Source organism: Protomyctophum parallelum (genome assembly GCF_964188405.1).
Source record: "Protomyctophum parallelum genome assembly, chromosome: 19".
NCBI lineage: Eukaryota > Metazoa > Chordata > Actinopteri > Myctophiformes > Myctophidae > Protomyctophum > Protomyctophum parallelum.
In genome coordinates this window covers 13,478,814-13,495,984 of record NC_139717.1, presented here as the reverse complement: position 1 = coordinate 13,495,984, position 17,171 = coordinate 13,478,814, and the positions used below count along the sequence as shown (strand labels likewise).

The following is a 17,171-nucleotide window of genomic DNA, read 5'->3' as shown; positions in this document are numbered from 1 at the left end:
TGGTGCTGGGGATGGGTTGGTGGTACGCGTTGTGGGGCATTGTGGTGCTGGGGATGGGTTGGTGGTACGCGTTGTGGGGCATTGTGGTGCTGGGGATGGGCTGGTGGTACACGTTGTGGGGCATTGTGGACGGTGCTGGGGATGGGCTGGTGGTACACGTTGTGGGGCATTGTGGTGCTGGGGATGGGTTGGTGGTACGCGTTGTGGGGCATTGTGGTGCTGGGGATGGGTTGGTGGTACGCGTTGTGGGGCATTGTGGTGCTGGGGATGGGTTGGTGGTACGCGTTGTGGGGCATTGTGGTGCTGGGGATGGGCTGGTGGTACACGTTGTGGGGCATTGTGGACGGTGCTGGGGATGGGCTGGTGGTACGCGTTGTGGGGCATGGGGACATGAGGCAATTCACTGCTCACACCTGCTAGCAACAAGCTGGTGCAAAGCATGATGGGAAGCACGCAGGATCTGATGTAACTATCTGTTATGTGTAATTTAAAATGTTAAGAGAAGAACACTGGGCCATTGAGATTAGATGCACCATCTGGGGTTGTAAAAAAAAGAAGAAAGAAATGGACCTCCTACCATATAGTGGTTTTGTTGAAATGAGCTGAAATCAATGTTTGCACTGAAACGGCCAGAGTCGAGGTATTGGCTTAACATAATACATAAATGGGAGTGACACTCTCTCCATTAAACGAGACTCTGCGGCTAATTACTGTAACTTGACTAAGTACTTTTTCATTTGCACAGGGTAGCCATGCCATTGTTAGACTTAACTGGCTTGAATCCACCTACATATACTGTAGTAGCCTACACATCTGAAAATGGAACTGGAAAACGTATCTATTCTTCTTACTACTTCAGTGTTGCGTAGCCATGCCCTCGTCTCTGCTCCTCGGTGGAGAAGAGGCTGACTTCTGATATATAGGGGGCAGGTGGTAATTATATGTTCAGCAGTCTGCACAGCCTCGCCGTACTTGCATGCTGCGTTGTCTGCCAAGACCCACTTTATATCAATCATGGATGAGTTGAAGCAGCTGACCCCCGCGTGTAGGCGGATCAGCAGGGACCACCCGTAACCTATTGATGCCCGATGTAGCGATGGATAAGTGTGTACCTGGCCCGGACGTCTCCCCCACTCCTGCTTCCAAGATGCTGGCAGCCATTGTCTTAATTGTCAGTTTTAGTGTAATGGGAGTGGTAGTGTGAGTGTGAGTTGCTTTCCTCCATCTATTATTACATTCTAGAGAATTCCACGCCCACAATGCAAATAAGCATGACGCAAATTTTATCACAGCTTTGCATGCAGTTCTGGTGGAGTATGCGGAAGTTCTGTCACGCCTGAGCTTTGTGGCCGTGATATGCCAGTAATGCCACTGCTTTCACCTCTGCGTTTTCAACCCTGCTTGGTGGCTCTACTGACAAATCACAGCGGGGCTCTCCTAGAACTGCAATGATGCTCCCTCTCAATGTACTTTCCCTACATCTCTCTATCCTTGCTCTACGTCATCTCTCTCTTATTCACGGAGAAAAAAACGACACCGAAACAACACTGTCAGTGGCAAAAGTCACATCGCTGCCTTTGTTGAAAATGTACGGTTTGTGTTCGATTCGATGTAGACTGACTGGGGCAAAAAACATCATGTTTTGGTTGAATTAGACTCTCTCTGTGAGACCTTACCGAGCACGAATTATTTTCTCAGTAGTGGTCAAATCTCTCGTCGACCACCACACTACATCCAATGTAATCCAACACCGTCTGGCGTCTGCACTTCCACTTTGCCCGCAATATTACATATAATGCCCTTACGGTCTACCTCAGCAACAGAAGACCAACGGGGGGGGGGGGGGGGGGGGAGCTCAGCTGACAAAACAGCCTGCATTGCTGTCCAGAAATCAAACCGTACCAACAAACATAGCCTAAGGCCGTGTTTCACACTGCCACCTTAAAACAGCCTGCTCAGAATTGCAGACACGGTACTTAATTATACCAATAATCATATCTAGTGGTGATGCGTGACTGTGTGTGTGTGTGTGTGTATTTTGTGTGTCCATAATTGTGTGGGGCAACTACTACATGCTTCAGAAGCCAAATTCTAACAGCAACCGGTAGATTTTGACTGTGCAACACGGAGCGAGATGTGGGGCTGCTATACTCCCCAGGGAGTGCGAGCAGCAGAACAACATGAGGCAATACTCACTCAGGCTGCGCACATCTCTCCCAGGCTAGCAGCTGCTGCTGCTGCAGCGAGACAGGATGGGAAATCAGAGTGGTAATTATGCGTAAAACAGAGGCTGGCATAGCTTCAGTTCTAGCTATCGGCGACTGGAAGGCGGGAGAGAGGGTTGGGGGTGTGTTGTAAGGGTGACCGAAAGAACGACAGAGACTTTTTTTGTTTGTTTGTCTTGAAACCACCTTGAACTGCGATTCTAGCTAGTATGTCAAACCACATGAATCCTAGTCTCTCTATTCTTCTGGGCACGACATAAAAAATAGGCAAACATTTGTCGAAGCAGATCTAAAAGAGCTTGTAGATCGGCTACATGACACAAAGTGATATGCTATAGACAAAGGAGGGCATCACGTCTAGACCTTAGGGGACCCTGGTCAACTGAAGTACATGGGGGTTAGGTTTGTAGTGACCAAAGACATTGTTTTTGGAACCTGTGCCAAATTTCATCAGGTGATACTGATAATACCCTGTTGATATTCTTGGCGTCTCCATCTACTCTACCACCAGTCATTGTTATCAGTAATGCTGCTCAGGAATAAAACACTGACTGGAAACTGGAAAATAATTGTGTCTTACACCAACATGGGTCACCGTCACCTCTCCTAACCCTCCCCCTAATCCCCATCTCATGCCCTCTCCTCCAGGTAACTACCCCCGCCCGCCTCACTACGGCGGGGCCCCCAGTGCCAACTACAGTAGCGGTCCGGGAGCCCCCGGCGTGGCCAACAGCCTGGGCATGAACGCCGGGAGCCCCATGCATGGCCAGGGGCCCGGGCAGCCCTGCGGCTCCACGCCGGGGGGCCGAGGACTGGGTCCGGGTCCCGGAGCTGGCGGGGCGGCCGGGCGCCCGTACCCCGGCGGAGGAGGAGGACCCAGTACCACCGTGGCGCCCACCTCCCCCGGTATGCCTCAGTCCGCGGGCCAGGGCATGAGGCCTCCGGCGCCCAACGCCACCGGTCGCAAGCCTCCCGAGTCGGGCTCCACCAACAACGCCATGCCAGGGGTCAATAACTCTTCGTCCACTTCCTCTTCCCTGCAGGCCAGGTGAGGTTATGTTTGGACCGTCGCTTTCAAATATGTATGGTTACTGTCGGGCAGAAACCTCTTATCTCCATATTCTAACTCAGCGGTTCCCAAACCTTTTTGGACATGCACCCCCTGTTACCTAGCTGACGCACCCCCTACATGGAAATATAAATTGCATAAGCTATATAATTAGAGACATATATTTCCTATTTATCCACATATATGAACCTGAATATGGCATATACTGTATGCAGCATAGGCTATATTCTGCATATACTGCCATATATTGGCATCATATGTCAATACATTTAATATAAAACCATGGCACCACCATTAGCCTTTTCATGTCGCACACCCCCTAGAAGGCACTCGCGCACCACAGTTTGGGAACCACTGTTCTAACTTTTTTTCCCCCGTAAATTAAAGCCCTACCTGATCATACTGCAGCGTCACACAAGTGCATCAAAAGTACCAGATCCACAAGCTTGAAACCAGCTGTGACACATTTGTAGCTTGTATATCTGTTGTTTTTCTTTTTTCTTTTTTTTTTTGAACCTTGAAAACAGTTTTGGACATGAGTTTTCCACCCGATACTTACATATCGTATTCATTGAAGAGTTAAGATTGAAAAGCGATTACAATTTTTGTTTCACTTTTTGCACACCCTCCTCCCGACATCCCTCCCCCTCACCCCCTCCCCTCCCCCTCCCCCCCCTCCCCTCTCTTCCCTACAGGCCCCCCTACGCGCGCTCCCCGGCCTATCCCTCCAGCAACCACCAGCAGCAGCAGCAGCCTTGGCCGGGCGCGCGCCCTGCGCTCTCTCCTTCGCCCCATCATCCCCACCCTCACCACCCTCACCACCACCACCCTGCTGCTCCTCCTCCTCCCCCCTCCTCTCAACCCCACCCCCATCACCCCCACCACCCCTCCTCCCAACAGCAGCAGACTAGCGGTGCTCAGGGGGGGCCCCCCGCGGCGCCTCTGCCTGCCCCAGAGCATTATGGGTAGGTGTGGGGGGGCTTTTAGTCTTTACAGGAGGAGCCTGGCAGACACATTGTTACTACACAACAATAAATTAAGTATTATTATTAATATAAAGATACACAAAATCATAATATAAAAAAGGTGAAGTGAGGGGCGTCCACTGTGGCATGTTTAAAGCAAACAAAAAGTCCATAGATTTACACATTCAAGCGGTGTTGGTGTAGTCTGACATTCTCTGTAAATATGCAAATATAGCGGTAGCATGAATATGAAAGAGTAGAGCCTCTAGTTAAGGAACCGCTAATGCATTTTTGAGAAGGAAAGATGAGCTCCAGAATACTACCAGAAATAATTATCATCAGTAATGTAAAACATTTGTGCAATAATGAAGGTATGGTTCCTTTCATGATTCCTTTTAATTTCTTCTTACAGCGGCTTTTTGTACTAACAGTACTAATGGAACTACTGATAGAACTGTTGAGCTGGAGCTGAATCACTGACACACAGGATGGACTGACTAACTAACCGCAAGCTCTCCTCTCCAACTAACTCGTTGATACATTGCCGTGTTCAATTCTGCTCTTTTGAGTAGCGTTGCTTGTTTCTTTTTCTTAGGATTTGATGATTTATGATTTACTTATGTGCTTGACTTTCTTTTTCCCCAAGATTCTTTCTCTCTCTCTCTCTCTCTCTCTCTTCCCCCCCCCCACCCCACCTTGTTGCATTTTCAGATGTGGTGATGACCGCACTAACTGCACGGCTGCCATGTCAACTTGAACCGTAACCCTCTGCTTCCTCTCTGACGGCACAGCTGGACATATGAGTCATCGTCGTTTCAGTTTTTGACTGTGTTGTCTGTTGGTGTTCAGGCAGGGCAGCTGCCCAGGAGGTATGGGGCCGATGGGAGGAGGCGCCCCCTACAGCCAGCAGACGGGAACCAACTCCGGGAGGATGACTCCCCAGGGGCCACACTACAACGCCCCACCATCAGGTAAGGCCGGTAGTAGTAGTAGTCGGCCCCAAGACAGACGCAAACACCTTTTGAGGAGATAGGAAGCAGGATGCCCAATGGAAGAGTGAAGGTGAACACAGCTTCTGAACTATTCTTTAGCTCCATGGTCACTGAACTAAATGTTGGATCCGATCGTCACAAACCACACAATATTCCCAAGATTTTCATATTGAAATTTGGAGAGGCAAATCAGGAGAAAATCTACTTTATTATCGACCTTTCTCTGTCCCAGCAACACACACTCGTGGGATCTAGCACCAGTAAACGGGACGTCCGTGAGATTTGCCGTCTGACTGACACCGGCGCCCACTCCTAAATTAACTATCTTTGGTAGTATCCCTTCATCTTGTTTTAGTTCAATGACCTCTACTTATCCACTTAAAGGGACGTTCCGGACAACCTGTATTCTTACCGTAATACGATGACCTTAATCCATTGACCACTGGAAGTATAGAAAGTTTTAACCACACAGCCGGTCAAACGCTAAAGCTAAATTGTGCAAAAGATATTTATTTTATTTTATTTTATTATTATTTGTCACTATCGCTTCCTGCTTCCTTCAGAACTCCCCTGTAAGCCCTTTTACACTTATGTTGATTGGAGTCAGTCTATACTATAGGTCCGCTGGGATTTCCCTTTGCACCAAATTTCTTCGCAGAGTTAAGTGATCAACTTCAACTTCAAAGAACTTTATTTTTCCTTTCGGAAACTTCTTTTGTGCAGTGGTAAAGACAACAGAAATCACAGTACACACAAACACAGATTACTATATAAAAGATCATAAAAACTACTTTTTAAAGGAGAATTCCAAAGGCTTTCTTACCTTTCTTTGTAGTTGTTACGTCCCCATCAAAGAGGTCCAGGTGTTATTTTGTGCAAAAGCTCCTTATTGGCTATTTCCCCTACCATAAGCCCTAAATGAATTGCATTGAATTGAATGGGATGTATGGGGTGTTGTGCTAATTCGCTTATTTCCACACAAAATTATATATTTTTTGTATATATCCTCTCTTCATAATGTAAATAATAACCCAAGCGGCACACTTTACTACTTATTTCGATGGAAATAAGCTAATTAGCACAACACCCCATACATCCCATTCAATTCAATGCAATTCATTTAGGGCTTATGGTAGGGGAAATAGCCAATAAGGAGCTTTTGCACAAAATAACACCTGGAACTCTTTGATGGGGACGTAACAACTACAAAGAAAGGTAAGAAAGCCTTTTAGTATGGAATTCTCCTTTAAGAGGAACTAAAAGCATAATATATTAAAAATCTGATTCTCAACCTTTTGAATTTCAAGGACACCCCAGGTTGAACACATGATGATTATTATTACTTGCGCAAGCAGAGCGCGCAGGTATTGTGGTCGTGCTGGTACGAATGTGCGTATGTTCAGAGGTATATATACTAGATGTTGATGGTGACGTAATTAGGATATGTTTCAGTGTGTAGGGTGAATTATAGGTAATGTCTGTACAGTATGTATACATGTATGCAATCTGAAACATATCTTTATTACGTCACCATCAACATCAGTTTATATACCTCCGAGCATACGCATAAAAAAAACAGCCGACCACAGTATAGTACTTTCAACTTACAACTCGCATACATGTATACAGTACATACATACAGTATGTTACCTGTTCCCCTACCAATACTGAAACATATCGTAATTGCCTTCGTAATTAATTTCAATGTTTTACAGAGAGGCTGAGATTTGAAAGTTCGTAGCGGTCGACAGTACTTAGGTAAAGGCATAATAAGTAGGCACTCGATAGAGTGCAGTTCTAGTTATTATTTTGAAGTTGAGTCTAATTTACAATATCCAGGGCCAATGATGATGTCACCAGAGGGGATGGGCGGTCCTCCGGACCCCAAGCAGAGGGTGGACCTAAACGCAGAACCACCCAAATCAGAACCACCCAAATCAGAACCACCCAAATCCAAGGTAAGTTCCAGATCTATTAACCAATCAGACTGGCTGTTTACCCCGTCAATCATCCTTGCTTCCCGCCTCCCTCTGTGCATGCCCTTAACAGCATGTGTTTGACGAATGCAAACAACAAAATGCGACAAACGCAGCTCCTTTAATTACAAATAGGGGAAAAGTATTTGACAAGTCGTTGCTGTCGGGCAGAAACCTGGTATCTCCAGGTTCATATTTCAACAATTTATATTTATTCCTAAATGAATGCCCTACAAGAGTGGTAACCGATCCACGTGAGCCTTTGCAGTACATGGTCTATTTCCATCTGTGGGTTTTATAAATATTTAACAAATAAAGTATTAACAAGAGCCTGTGACTCAATAAGTACACTGGATCCATCATTTCCCTTTTCCATTTCCTGAAAAGTAACGGTTTTGGACATACAAGGTTTCCAGCCGACGGCCACGAAGTGTAATACTTAAGATGTTGAAACCGGGAAGAGGGCTCAGAAATGGGATCCTTTTTACCGCTGGAGTTTGAGCTGTTGCGTGTTTGTGTGCTTCGTGAGTTTGAGCCGTTACATGTTTGTGTGCTTCGCTGGCGTACATTCACGCGTCGCCTGATGTTTCAATGAGTTTCGAGAGTTGACAAAGGCACGTACCAAAAATAACCACCATCTCCATAAAACCAAGAAAGAAGTCACAGCGTGCTCCGGAACACCCACTCCTTTCTGTTCCCACCTCTTGTCTTGTTTCTCCTCACACACCCGTTGAGTTTGGTTTCAAGTTGCTTCCCCTGCGTCTCTCCTCTGCTACTTTTAAGACTGTATCCGGACGTGGGAAAACTCACTTTGTATTTTTGGGCTCTGTGTGCATTCCTTCTCTCAACCCTGGCCTCGTTATCCAATAGAGAAGGTGTAGTTTGATCGGGGATGCGGTGCCAAGATGGGTGTCTTTCAAAGGACTGTGTCGATCTGTGACCTGCTCTGCCTGCATAAGTCAGTTTAAATATTATCTGTTCACATAGTTTTCCGTGAGAAATGAAGGGTGAATAAAGCAAGTCAAATGTCGATGATGGCTCACTTTAAGTTAAATGCAGTTCCCGAAAGAAGACGTTCGCTTTATAATGAGGCCAATGTTACTCTAAATATTTGGACTCATGCAGTATTGACTGAGCTAGTATAAATTATGGAATGGTTATAACTATCGACTGTCTGCAATGTTTTGAGAATGTCTTGTCAGCCTCTCAATTTTCTTCCATTAAATGTCTTGGTTTCTCTAAATCAATGTTTCAAATTTGGGTCTTGAGCGTTAACGTTGGTAACCCATGCTCTAAATTGATTGATTGAATAATTTATTAACTGTTTGCAAAAAAGTGAAATGATAACGCAAAAAGCTCAGAGGGCTTGTTTCCATTCTTGTCCTGTGTATTCAATTCATTAAGACATAATTACGGTATTTTACAATACTATATAAGCAATCCATCTATAGGTTCAGTGACATGCGACAGCTTTCAGTAGAGCAGGTGACGTGTGACACTTGTTGTCCTGCTTTGTGTTGTCATGTTGGTGCTGATTAGAGGCCTGGAGCTGTGTTTTGATACTACAGTAGTGTGTTTATTGATCTTGTCTCTGGACAGTCATCATTCTGCATCCAGCCATTTATGTCTGCTTTTCTGAATTACTTTGTTATTCGGAATCGGGACTGTAGCTATTGCTTATCTTATGAGCGATCATCCTTGTTGATTACTTTTTTTTAACTAAATCGAGTGAATCGATTAGTCTCATTCAAACTCTACTCTCTACATACTTTATTGTACAACGGTGTTGTAAACAGGCAGTTGACAATAGCATATCATCAGATCTTAATTTTATTATTGATTTATTTTTATTAGCTGTTGCACACCTTACTTCATTATGTATGGATGATGTGCTCCAATCCGTACTGCTCTGCGTGGCACATGGATATAACCTGGCAATGTGTACACCTGTCTCTCCTGCTTTGGCTGTGTTCGTCTGAACACTAACTGTCTGCGTGGTGTGTGTCTGCGTGGTGTGTGTCTGTGTGTGTGTGTCTGTGTGCGCGGGGGGACGACGACATTTCCCCAAAATAGTAGATATAGCAACGTGTCACTTAGTGACGCCTTGTAAGCTTGTACATCAGCTATTTGTGCATATGTCTGGGAATGTATAAAATAATTCAATATGTCAATAATGTATAAGTCATTTGTCATATGTGCCCTGTGCAGTTTTTTAGTATGATGCCTAAAAGGCAATTAATCATCAACTTAAATGTAATCGTGACAGCCCAGCCCTAGAGGTGGTTGTGTGGTTGTGTGTGTGTGTGTGTGTGTGTGTGTGTGTGTGTGTGTGTGTGCACACATTTGTATTCCCTGTCCTCCTGTCCCCTGCCACAGGACGGCTACAGCTCTCACTGTCCTCTGTCCCAGCCCCGCCCCGCCCCGCCCCCCGTCATGTCCCCCAGCTCTGCTGGACTGTCCTCCTGTCATGCAGCGGACAGCGATAGTATTAGCAGCCCCGCCTGTCCCAGGACTCCCAACAGCCCTGTAAGTGCCTCAAAAGCACACATAAAATGGCTTTTTACTCTCGGATATATAGATTTTTTTATCTACAGCATTTCTCATCATAGGTAACATAAAGGAACACATGTGCCACATTAATTCCATTTTCTCCAGAAACTGGCTGTATCAAATATGAATGGACATCATTAACGACGCACAGCCACTCCCCTGACAGAAAGGCCAGGGTGGTCGGTTTATTTTTCAAACACAGTTCTTATATGAAGCAACCTAAAATCGCCCTATGGGGATTACAATACAAATAAAATAATACATGAACCTGTGTATTGGCGCCCTCTACTGAAAGTGACGTCAGACTTCGGTGCTCTATTGTCAATGCCATTTAATGTTTGTGTTGGCACAAAAAGACGATTTGCTCAGACACATATTATGTAAATTCTCCTTTCATTATCTATGGCAAATGTGACACAAGTTAGAACAAAGAGCTGTATATAGCCCCTCAATAAATGACCGTAGTTTTAAACCAGCCCTCGTCTGACTGGTTGGGACCTAAACCAGCCAACATCTGATTTGCTGGGTCCTAAGCCTCTGTTCCAGTTAGTGTACAGTGGTTCTCAAACCTTTTTATTTCAAGGGCCCCCATAACTTAAGTTAACTCATTTGTACACACTGAGACCTACTGGTGTAGCAGTGTTTCCAGTGAGCCAACATGCACATTAGCAGCACCCTGGCTGTTTTTAATTATTAAAACATTTTCAAAAAACATTCCCCCAAAAAAGCTTTTTTTCAGAAATTCTATACATTAGAAAACAAATGTTTAAGTAGTTAAGTAGCCGATCTACAAGTTCACAATGCGGTGCAAAGCGGGGCTAAAAAGACCTTGCAGATGCTATTTTCACTAGTTTGGGTTCCGGGCAAACATCTAATTTCTCTTTTGGGTCATGGGCTAAAAGGTTTGGGAACCACTGGCCTACACCATCCACACTAGGGGTCTGCACTTGGCAGTGGCATGGATTGTACAAACTTCTAAACTACTTAAGACAAAGTCGTGTCACTTAAAAAATAACTTTTTATCTGAGTGTGTTTTGAAGCAGATAACGTCCTTACATGTTTTTCACGTGTGAGCACGTGTTCTGCTCAGAATGCAGCTTACAGACAGTTTATTTGTAGGAATGGGAGGTTTCTTTTGTGATCACTTGTCCAGATTATTCTTGTAAATATATATATTTTTAGCTTCTGAATGTTTCGGGAACACATGGTCTCGTTGGAATGCCCCTAAAGACAGCACAGGCTGCCACAAAACAAAAGTCTGTAAGGAGGCAGGAGCACATGTTTGTCAAGATTCTAAGTAGTCTGTTTGATGTTTTTTTTTTCTTTCCCTAAATGTTTATGTGCATGTAATCTGTGCCGTAAAGCCCTGGTTTCTGCTGCTGTCATATAAAAAGCTCTTGCAACTCCAGTTTTGACCGTCTGTGAATTTTGTCCCCCAAATCACAGCAATAATTTATCCACCTTTTATGGTCCCGAGGCCCATAAAACCCACTCGGAACCCACTGAATTATGTCAGTACTTCACATTCGGTCCGTGTGAAAATAGATGAGGAGGAGGGTACAGGATTTTCATCTGACAGTCGCGTTCAACAACTAAATATCGGTACATGTATTGCTGTATTGTTCTTATGGTTCTCTGTGTGGCTGTCCAAACGGCTTTAAAAATAAGTTTGTCAGTCTACGTGTTTGTTTTGAGTCTAAAAAGTGTGAGACTTTCTCATTAAAATGTGGAATGTTCCTGAGGTTCTAAAAGGGCCTGCATCCTCAAGGTTCTAGACTCTAGAGTGTGTGTTCCCATAGCAACCAGTGTGGCCAGGGATTGGTTTCAGTGTACTGAGGAGGTTAGAAACGTGTACAGGACAGGGCATGTTGATGTCCTTTCTAGCTTCATAGTGTCTTTAAAACCTTGCAGGGTACATCTAATCTCTAATACTAGTGGTTCTCAAACATTTTAAAGTCAAGGACTCCTACATTGATATGTACTTTATTTGGCTTCATCTTGAAAATAGCTTGAAATGTTTTGAAAATGTACTCAGCTCACAACGTGTGAATATCCTAAGTATAAAAGAGGGTTAAAGTGGTTAAACTGTTTTACTGGGGACCTCACTTTGAGAACCACTGCTTTATACAATACCAAATATAGATTATTATTATTATTACAACTGTATAATACACTGTACAGTATACCATACTTTAAGCCCTATATACTTGTTCATAAGTATATGGCCAAGTATACTTAAGACTGAAATTAATTTGTCAGATTGATCTCGTCTCCATCTCTCTCTATTACTTCCAACTGTAACCTCTGTTTTTCCAGGAACTGCCTCCAGCAAATAGACAGACAGATGGAGATATATGGTTTAACTGTGTCATCCAGGATGCTTAGAGAAAACATTCTGAATATTAACGTCTGGCCCATGAATGTCTTGGTAATATGGCCCAGCATTAGCAGCATGCACGGCATGCATTATGTTGGTGTCTGATCGTTGTGTCTTTATTTAATGTTGTCACTATTAATGATTGGCTTGTGACAGTTTACTGTGCCATTCAACGAGGGATTAAATGAGTTGCATCTGTGTGGTCGCCTGGTTAATTTGCTGCTGTCCACCGTCTGCTAGAGTGCTTTACAATATTACCAAAATAAATAATGAATACATAATTAGACTTAAGGCAGAAGCTGACAAGAGCTGTCTTATTGGCAGAGGTGGAAGAAATACTGGTACATTTTGTACTAAAAAATTCAATGCAACCACTGCTTGCCAAATGGTGACATTGTTTGTCCTGGGTTTCAATGGTGAAAATCTTGATGTGAAGGCCGCACAACGGCCTAAACTGAATTGTTAGCAACTCTTAGCAAAATATTATACCGTTTAAAACATGTATTCACAGCTAAAGCTGGAACAGCGGTACAAATGGAAGATACATTTCATGTCAACCCAAAATAACTTCATGAAATGAAATCAATTCAATTCAATTCAAACGAGCTTTAATGGCATGAACTCAAGGACTCAAATTATATTTATTTTGTTTGTTTTAGTTTTTTTTCCCTCCAACACACAGTTTCAGTTTGATAATCAAAAATAATAATTATGATTGTATTCATGGTTTAGCATGAAGACACGTTAAGATGCAAGTCGACAATTTAAGATACCAATTTAGAATAGAAGGATTTATAGATGAGTTTGGTATTGTTTATTAAAAAAAATTGTTTGTGTTTGACTAAAGGTTTTTCACATACATTTTTATTTAGTTGAACATCATAGTAACAATCACGTTGTTCTTTTATTTGTCTTAAAATGTTGTCACATTATGAAAGTGCAGCTTATTAACCTGTAATTTCAAAGCGACAACAGTGGTACGAGTGAATGGAAGATGTTGCAACACATTTTAGCTCCTACCTCTAAAAATGAAAACCCAGAAGGTGTTCTCTGTGACTGACTGCGTTTTGCCGTCCTGTCCGTCCAGAAGCCCAGCGTGGCCACCATGACCAACGAGAAGATCACGCGTCTGTACGAGATGGGCGGCGAGCCCGAGCGGAGGCCGTGGGTGGACCGCTACCTGGCCTTCATGGAGGAGAGGGGCACGCCCGTGCCGCTCCTCCCCGCCGTGGGCCGGAAGCCCCTGGACCTGTGTCGACTCTACCTGTGTGTGAGGGAGATCGGAGGCCTGGCCATGGTGAGTGACCCCGGGACACTTCGGGTCACTGCGCACATCCAGGCAGTGTTTGTTTTTGACGGCACGTTTTGATTTAGTTTTAGTCAGTTTTTTGAATGCAGCCACATTTTAGTCATCTGAAAGTCGACTAAATCTTTATTTTGGCAGGCCTTGATGGCATGGTAATGTGCTGATTTTACACTTTGTTGCATGCTGAACATGGCGGATTTACAAGCTCGTCGATCTGCTTTTTATCATGCAACCAAGCATAAAATAACTTGTCTTTTATCACTACTTCACTAGTCCCTCCCTAAAACTTTAGTCTAGACGAATTTTTTGTCATCATAGTTTTTTATTTAGTTTTCATTTAGTTTTTGTCAGTGAAAAAAGTAGTCAAACATTTTTGTCAGGTTTAGTCGACGATGTGGACACTGCATTCAGGACAATAAAATAAATTATATTCATTCTACCATTCTACACCAGATACCCATGTACTTGGCCAACATACGAACACTTTCAGACAGTGGTGAGATTTTGCTCGTCGACTACCATATGCAAGTGAAAAAATCAGGAATTATGACGCTATCAAGGCCCGCCAAAAAACATTTGTCGACAAAATCAACTGTAGATTTATTTAAATCTATGATATTCAGTCAACTAAAACAAGACGTCCCGTCCCGACAGGTGGAAAGTGGTGGGAGCCACTGAAATATACAATTATACATCCGTATAGGCCACTGACTGAAAATACATACAAACAAAACTAGAAATAGACTTTCTGGCTCCTTTCACACTGCACATTAGGAACTCAACATACAAACACTTTCAGTGGTGAGATTGTATTCAGCTTCAGTCCAGCATCCATGCGTCACTCTGTCCCCGACAGGTGAACAAGAACAAGAAGTGGCGGGAGCTGTCCACTCACCTGAACGTGGGCACCTCCAGCAGCTCCGCCAGCTCCCTGAAGAAGCAGTACATCCAGTACCTGTTCGCCTTTGAGTGCAAGGTGGAGCGCGGCGAGGAGCCCCCGTCCGAGATCCCCGGCGCGCCCGGAGGAGACTCCAAGAAGACACCCCCGTCTGCCAAGGTCCAACCTCCGTCACCCGGTGAGTATAGCCTCGGAGACCTGCAGGTGTTTTGTTTTCAAAGGAGGAGAAACACCTGGGCGAGACATGCATGAGAACTGGCATACGAGTGGGAGTGGACCAATAAGAGTGCAGGGGCGTCACTCCAAATGTGGTGACGTCAGTGTTCACCGCTGTGTGGAGTCGGGAGCAGATGTGGGGGGCGGGGAGTGTTCATCTTTTGGCTGTTGCTCCCTCCCCCCTGCCCTTTATTCCCTTTTTTCTAGGTAAAACGGCATGGAAACTATGCACAAATACTAATTTCACCCGCGTTTTTACTTGTAAAACTGTGATGTGACAATAAGACTGATTCTGATACTTTGGCTATATATACGGCCAAATATGGTACAAGCAGATTGCAGTTATGCATAGAGCCAATTGCTTAAAGAGTGCGCACGTGTGTGTGAGCCACAGTCTATGGTGTGAGCGTGCGTGCGTGGCGTGCATGATAATCCAATTCCTGTATCATCCTCTCCTGAACTCTTTTGATCTCAAGACGGAATACATTACTGTTGGATAGAGCGAGAGAGAGAGAGAGGCGCTGGGTGTGTGGAGGGTGTATCGGTGGGGGTGAGGGGGGGTGTGGAGGGGAATCCCTGAGGAGAAACAGAGCGAACAACATTGACCTCATGCTGACCTAGTTTCACACGGCAAACCAACCGCGCACACCAGTGACACAGCACTTTTTTTTCTCTCTGTCTCTCTCTCTCTCCTCTTCGCTCGCCCTTTTTTTTCTTTCCCCCCCCCCTCCCCCCTCAGTCTAATTATAGCATCCAGGCACAGATGGAGGCGTGTGGGTCTATTGTTGACATGTGAAACACGGAGCAGCATGGCTAGAAGCCTGGCCACATCGCTCACTCCCTCCCTCCCTCTCTCGCCACTGTCTTTGCAAGATCTTTTCAAATCTTAATCTTTGTTTTTTGGTGGCAGTGATGGCTGGTGTCTATTGCAGTGATTTCTCAACTTTTTTTCCCCTTTTTTTATAACTTACCCGGGGGGACCACCAGTTTGTCCCCAGCTAAATGATGTAAAGTTGGTAACCACATTTTTTACTCTTGAGAGCGTAAAATGAAACCAAATGGGTCCATTTCACTTTTTTTAAGCGAACATTTTTAACTCAAATCCTTGCTTCTTGGTGTCCCTGGAAGTTGAGACCAAATATTTTCAGATGGGGACTCATATATTTTTGGGGGTCTTTGGCATGAAAATGTTTGAGAACCACTGATATAGCAACATGAGTTATTTTTACCGCAACGTTTTATGGGTCCATTTGGTTCCATTTTACGCTATAACTATAAAAATATAGTTTTCATTCGAAGTCGAGTCGATGATGGCGTTATATATATATATATATATATATATATATATATATAAAATGGTGAAATAGTTAGTTAATCTTTATAGTTAAAGTGCTCAGTGTGAACGACACTTAGGTCTGTCTGGAACAGCTGTACATCGTTATACAGGGGTTGACACTAAGGTCTCACAGGCCACTTGCATGTCATCCAAGTTACAGGTCATGTTCTACTTGTTTATAGACGGTTTCTCTCAAACGAGCATTTGCCCTGTCGGGCAACCTGAAACAAAATCCACCGCCCAATTTTCTTTTTACCTAGGGCAGCTTTCAAGCCGGGAACACATCTGTGTGTAGTTGTTGCTTTATACAGTATATGCTAGCAGCAGCAACATCATTAATTTTAATAAAAATGTGACGTTTTTCAGAAAACCTCAGGTCTAAAACAAACTCACACTGTGCGTTTCTCTTTTTCTCTCTCCTTCCCCCGTCCAGCCAACTCTGGTTCTCTGCAGGGTCCCACCACCCCCCAGTCCACAGGCAGCAGCTCTATGACTGAGACCCCCGGGGACCTGAAACCCCCCACCCCAGGACACCTCACCCCCCAGCACCACAGGTACAGCTCTATGACTGAGACCCCCGGGGACCTGAAACCCCCCACCCCAGGACACCTCACCCCCCAGCACCACAGGTACAGCTCTATGACTGAGACCCCCGGGGACCTGAAACCCCCCACCCCAGGACACCTCACCCCCCAGCACCACAGGTACAGCTCTATGACTGAGACCCCCGGGGACCTGAAACCCCCCACCCCAGGACACCTCACCCCCCAGCACCACAGGTACAGCTCTATGACTGAGACCCCCGGGGACCTGAAACCCCCCACCCCAGGACACCTCACCCCCCAGCACCACAGGTACAGCTCTATGACTGAGACCCCCGGGGACCTGAAACCCCCCACCCCAGGACACCTCACCCCCCAGCACCACAGGTACAGCTCTATGACTGAGACCCCCGGGGACCTGAAACCCCCCACCCCAGGACACCTCACCCCCCAGCACCACAGGTACAGCTCTATGACTGAGACCCCCGGGGACCTGAAACCCCCCACCCCAGGACACCTCACCCCCCAGCACCACAGGTACAGCTCTATGACTGAGACCCCCGGGGACCTGAAACCCCCCACCCCAGGACACCTCACCCCCCAGCACCACAGGTACAGCTCTATGACTGAGACCCCCGGGGACCTGAAACCCCCCACCCCAGGACACCTCACCCCCCAGCACCACAGGTACAGCTCTATGACTGAGACCCCCGGGGACC

General features: G+C 45.2%; 1 protein-coding gene across 5 annotated transcripts in view; it reads left to right on the top strand.

Annotated features, from left to right (window-relative positions):
• The window catches only part of arid1b (AT-rich interactive domain 1B), a 72,879-nt gene that overhangs the window by 40,262 nt on the left and 15,446 nt on the right, over positions 1-17,171 (top strand). For 3 of the 5 annotated variants that reach the window (XM_083790346.1, XM_083790344.1, XM_083790343.1), the window contains 8 exons: positions 2,874-3,273; positions 3,990-4,259; positions 5,109-5,230; positions 7,091-7,209; positions 9,604-9,753; positions 13,242-13,451; positions 14,317-14,536; positions 16,344-16,464. In XM_083790346.1, the coding sequence (XP_083646472.1) occupies positions 2,874-3,273; positions 3,990-4,259; positions 5,109-5,230; positions 7,091-7,209; positions 9,604-9,753; positions 13,242-13,451; positions 14,317-14,536; positions 16,344-16,464 (1,612 nt within the window). The remainder of the gene's footprint in view (positions 1-2,873; positions 3,274-3,989; positions 4,260-5,108; positions 5,231-7,090; positions 7,210-9,603; positions 9,754-13,241; positions 13,452-14,316; positions 14,537-16,343; positions 16,465-17,171) is intronic. The other 2 variants (XM_083790347.1, XM_083790345.1) reach the window with 2 other exon arrangements.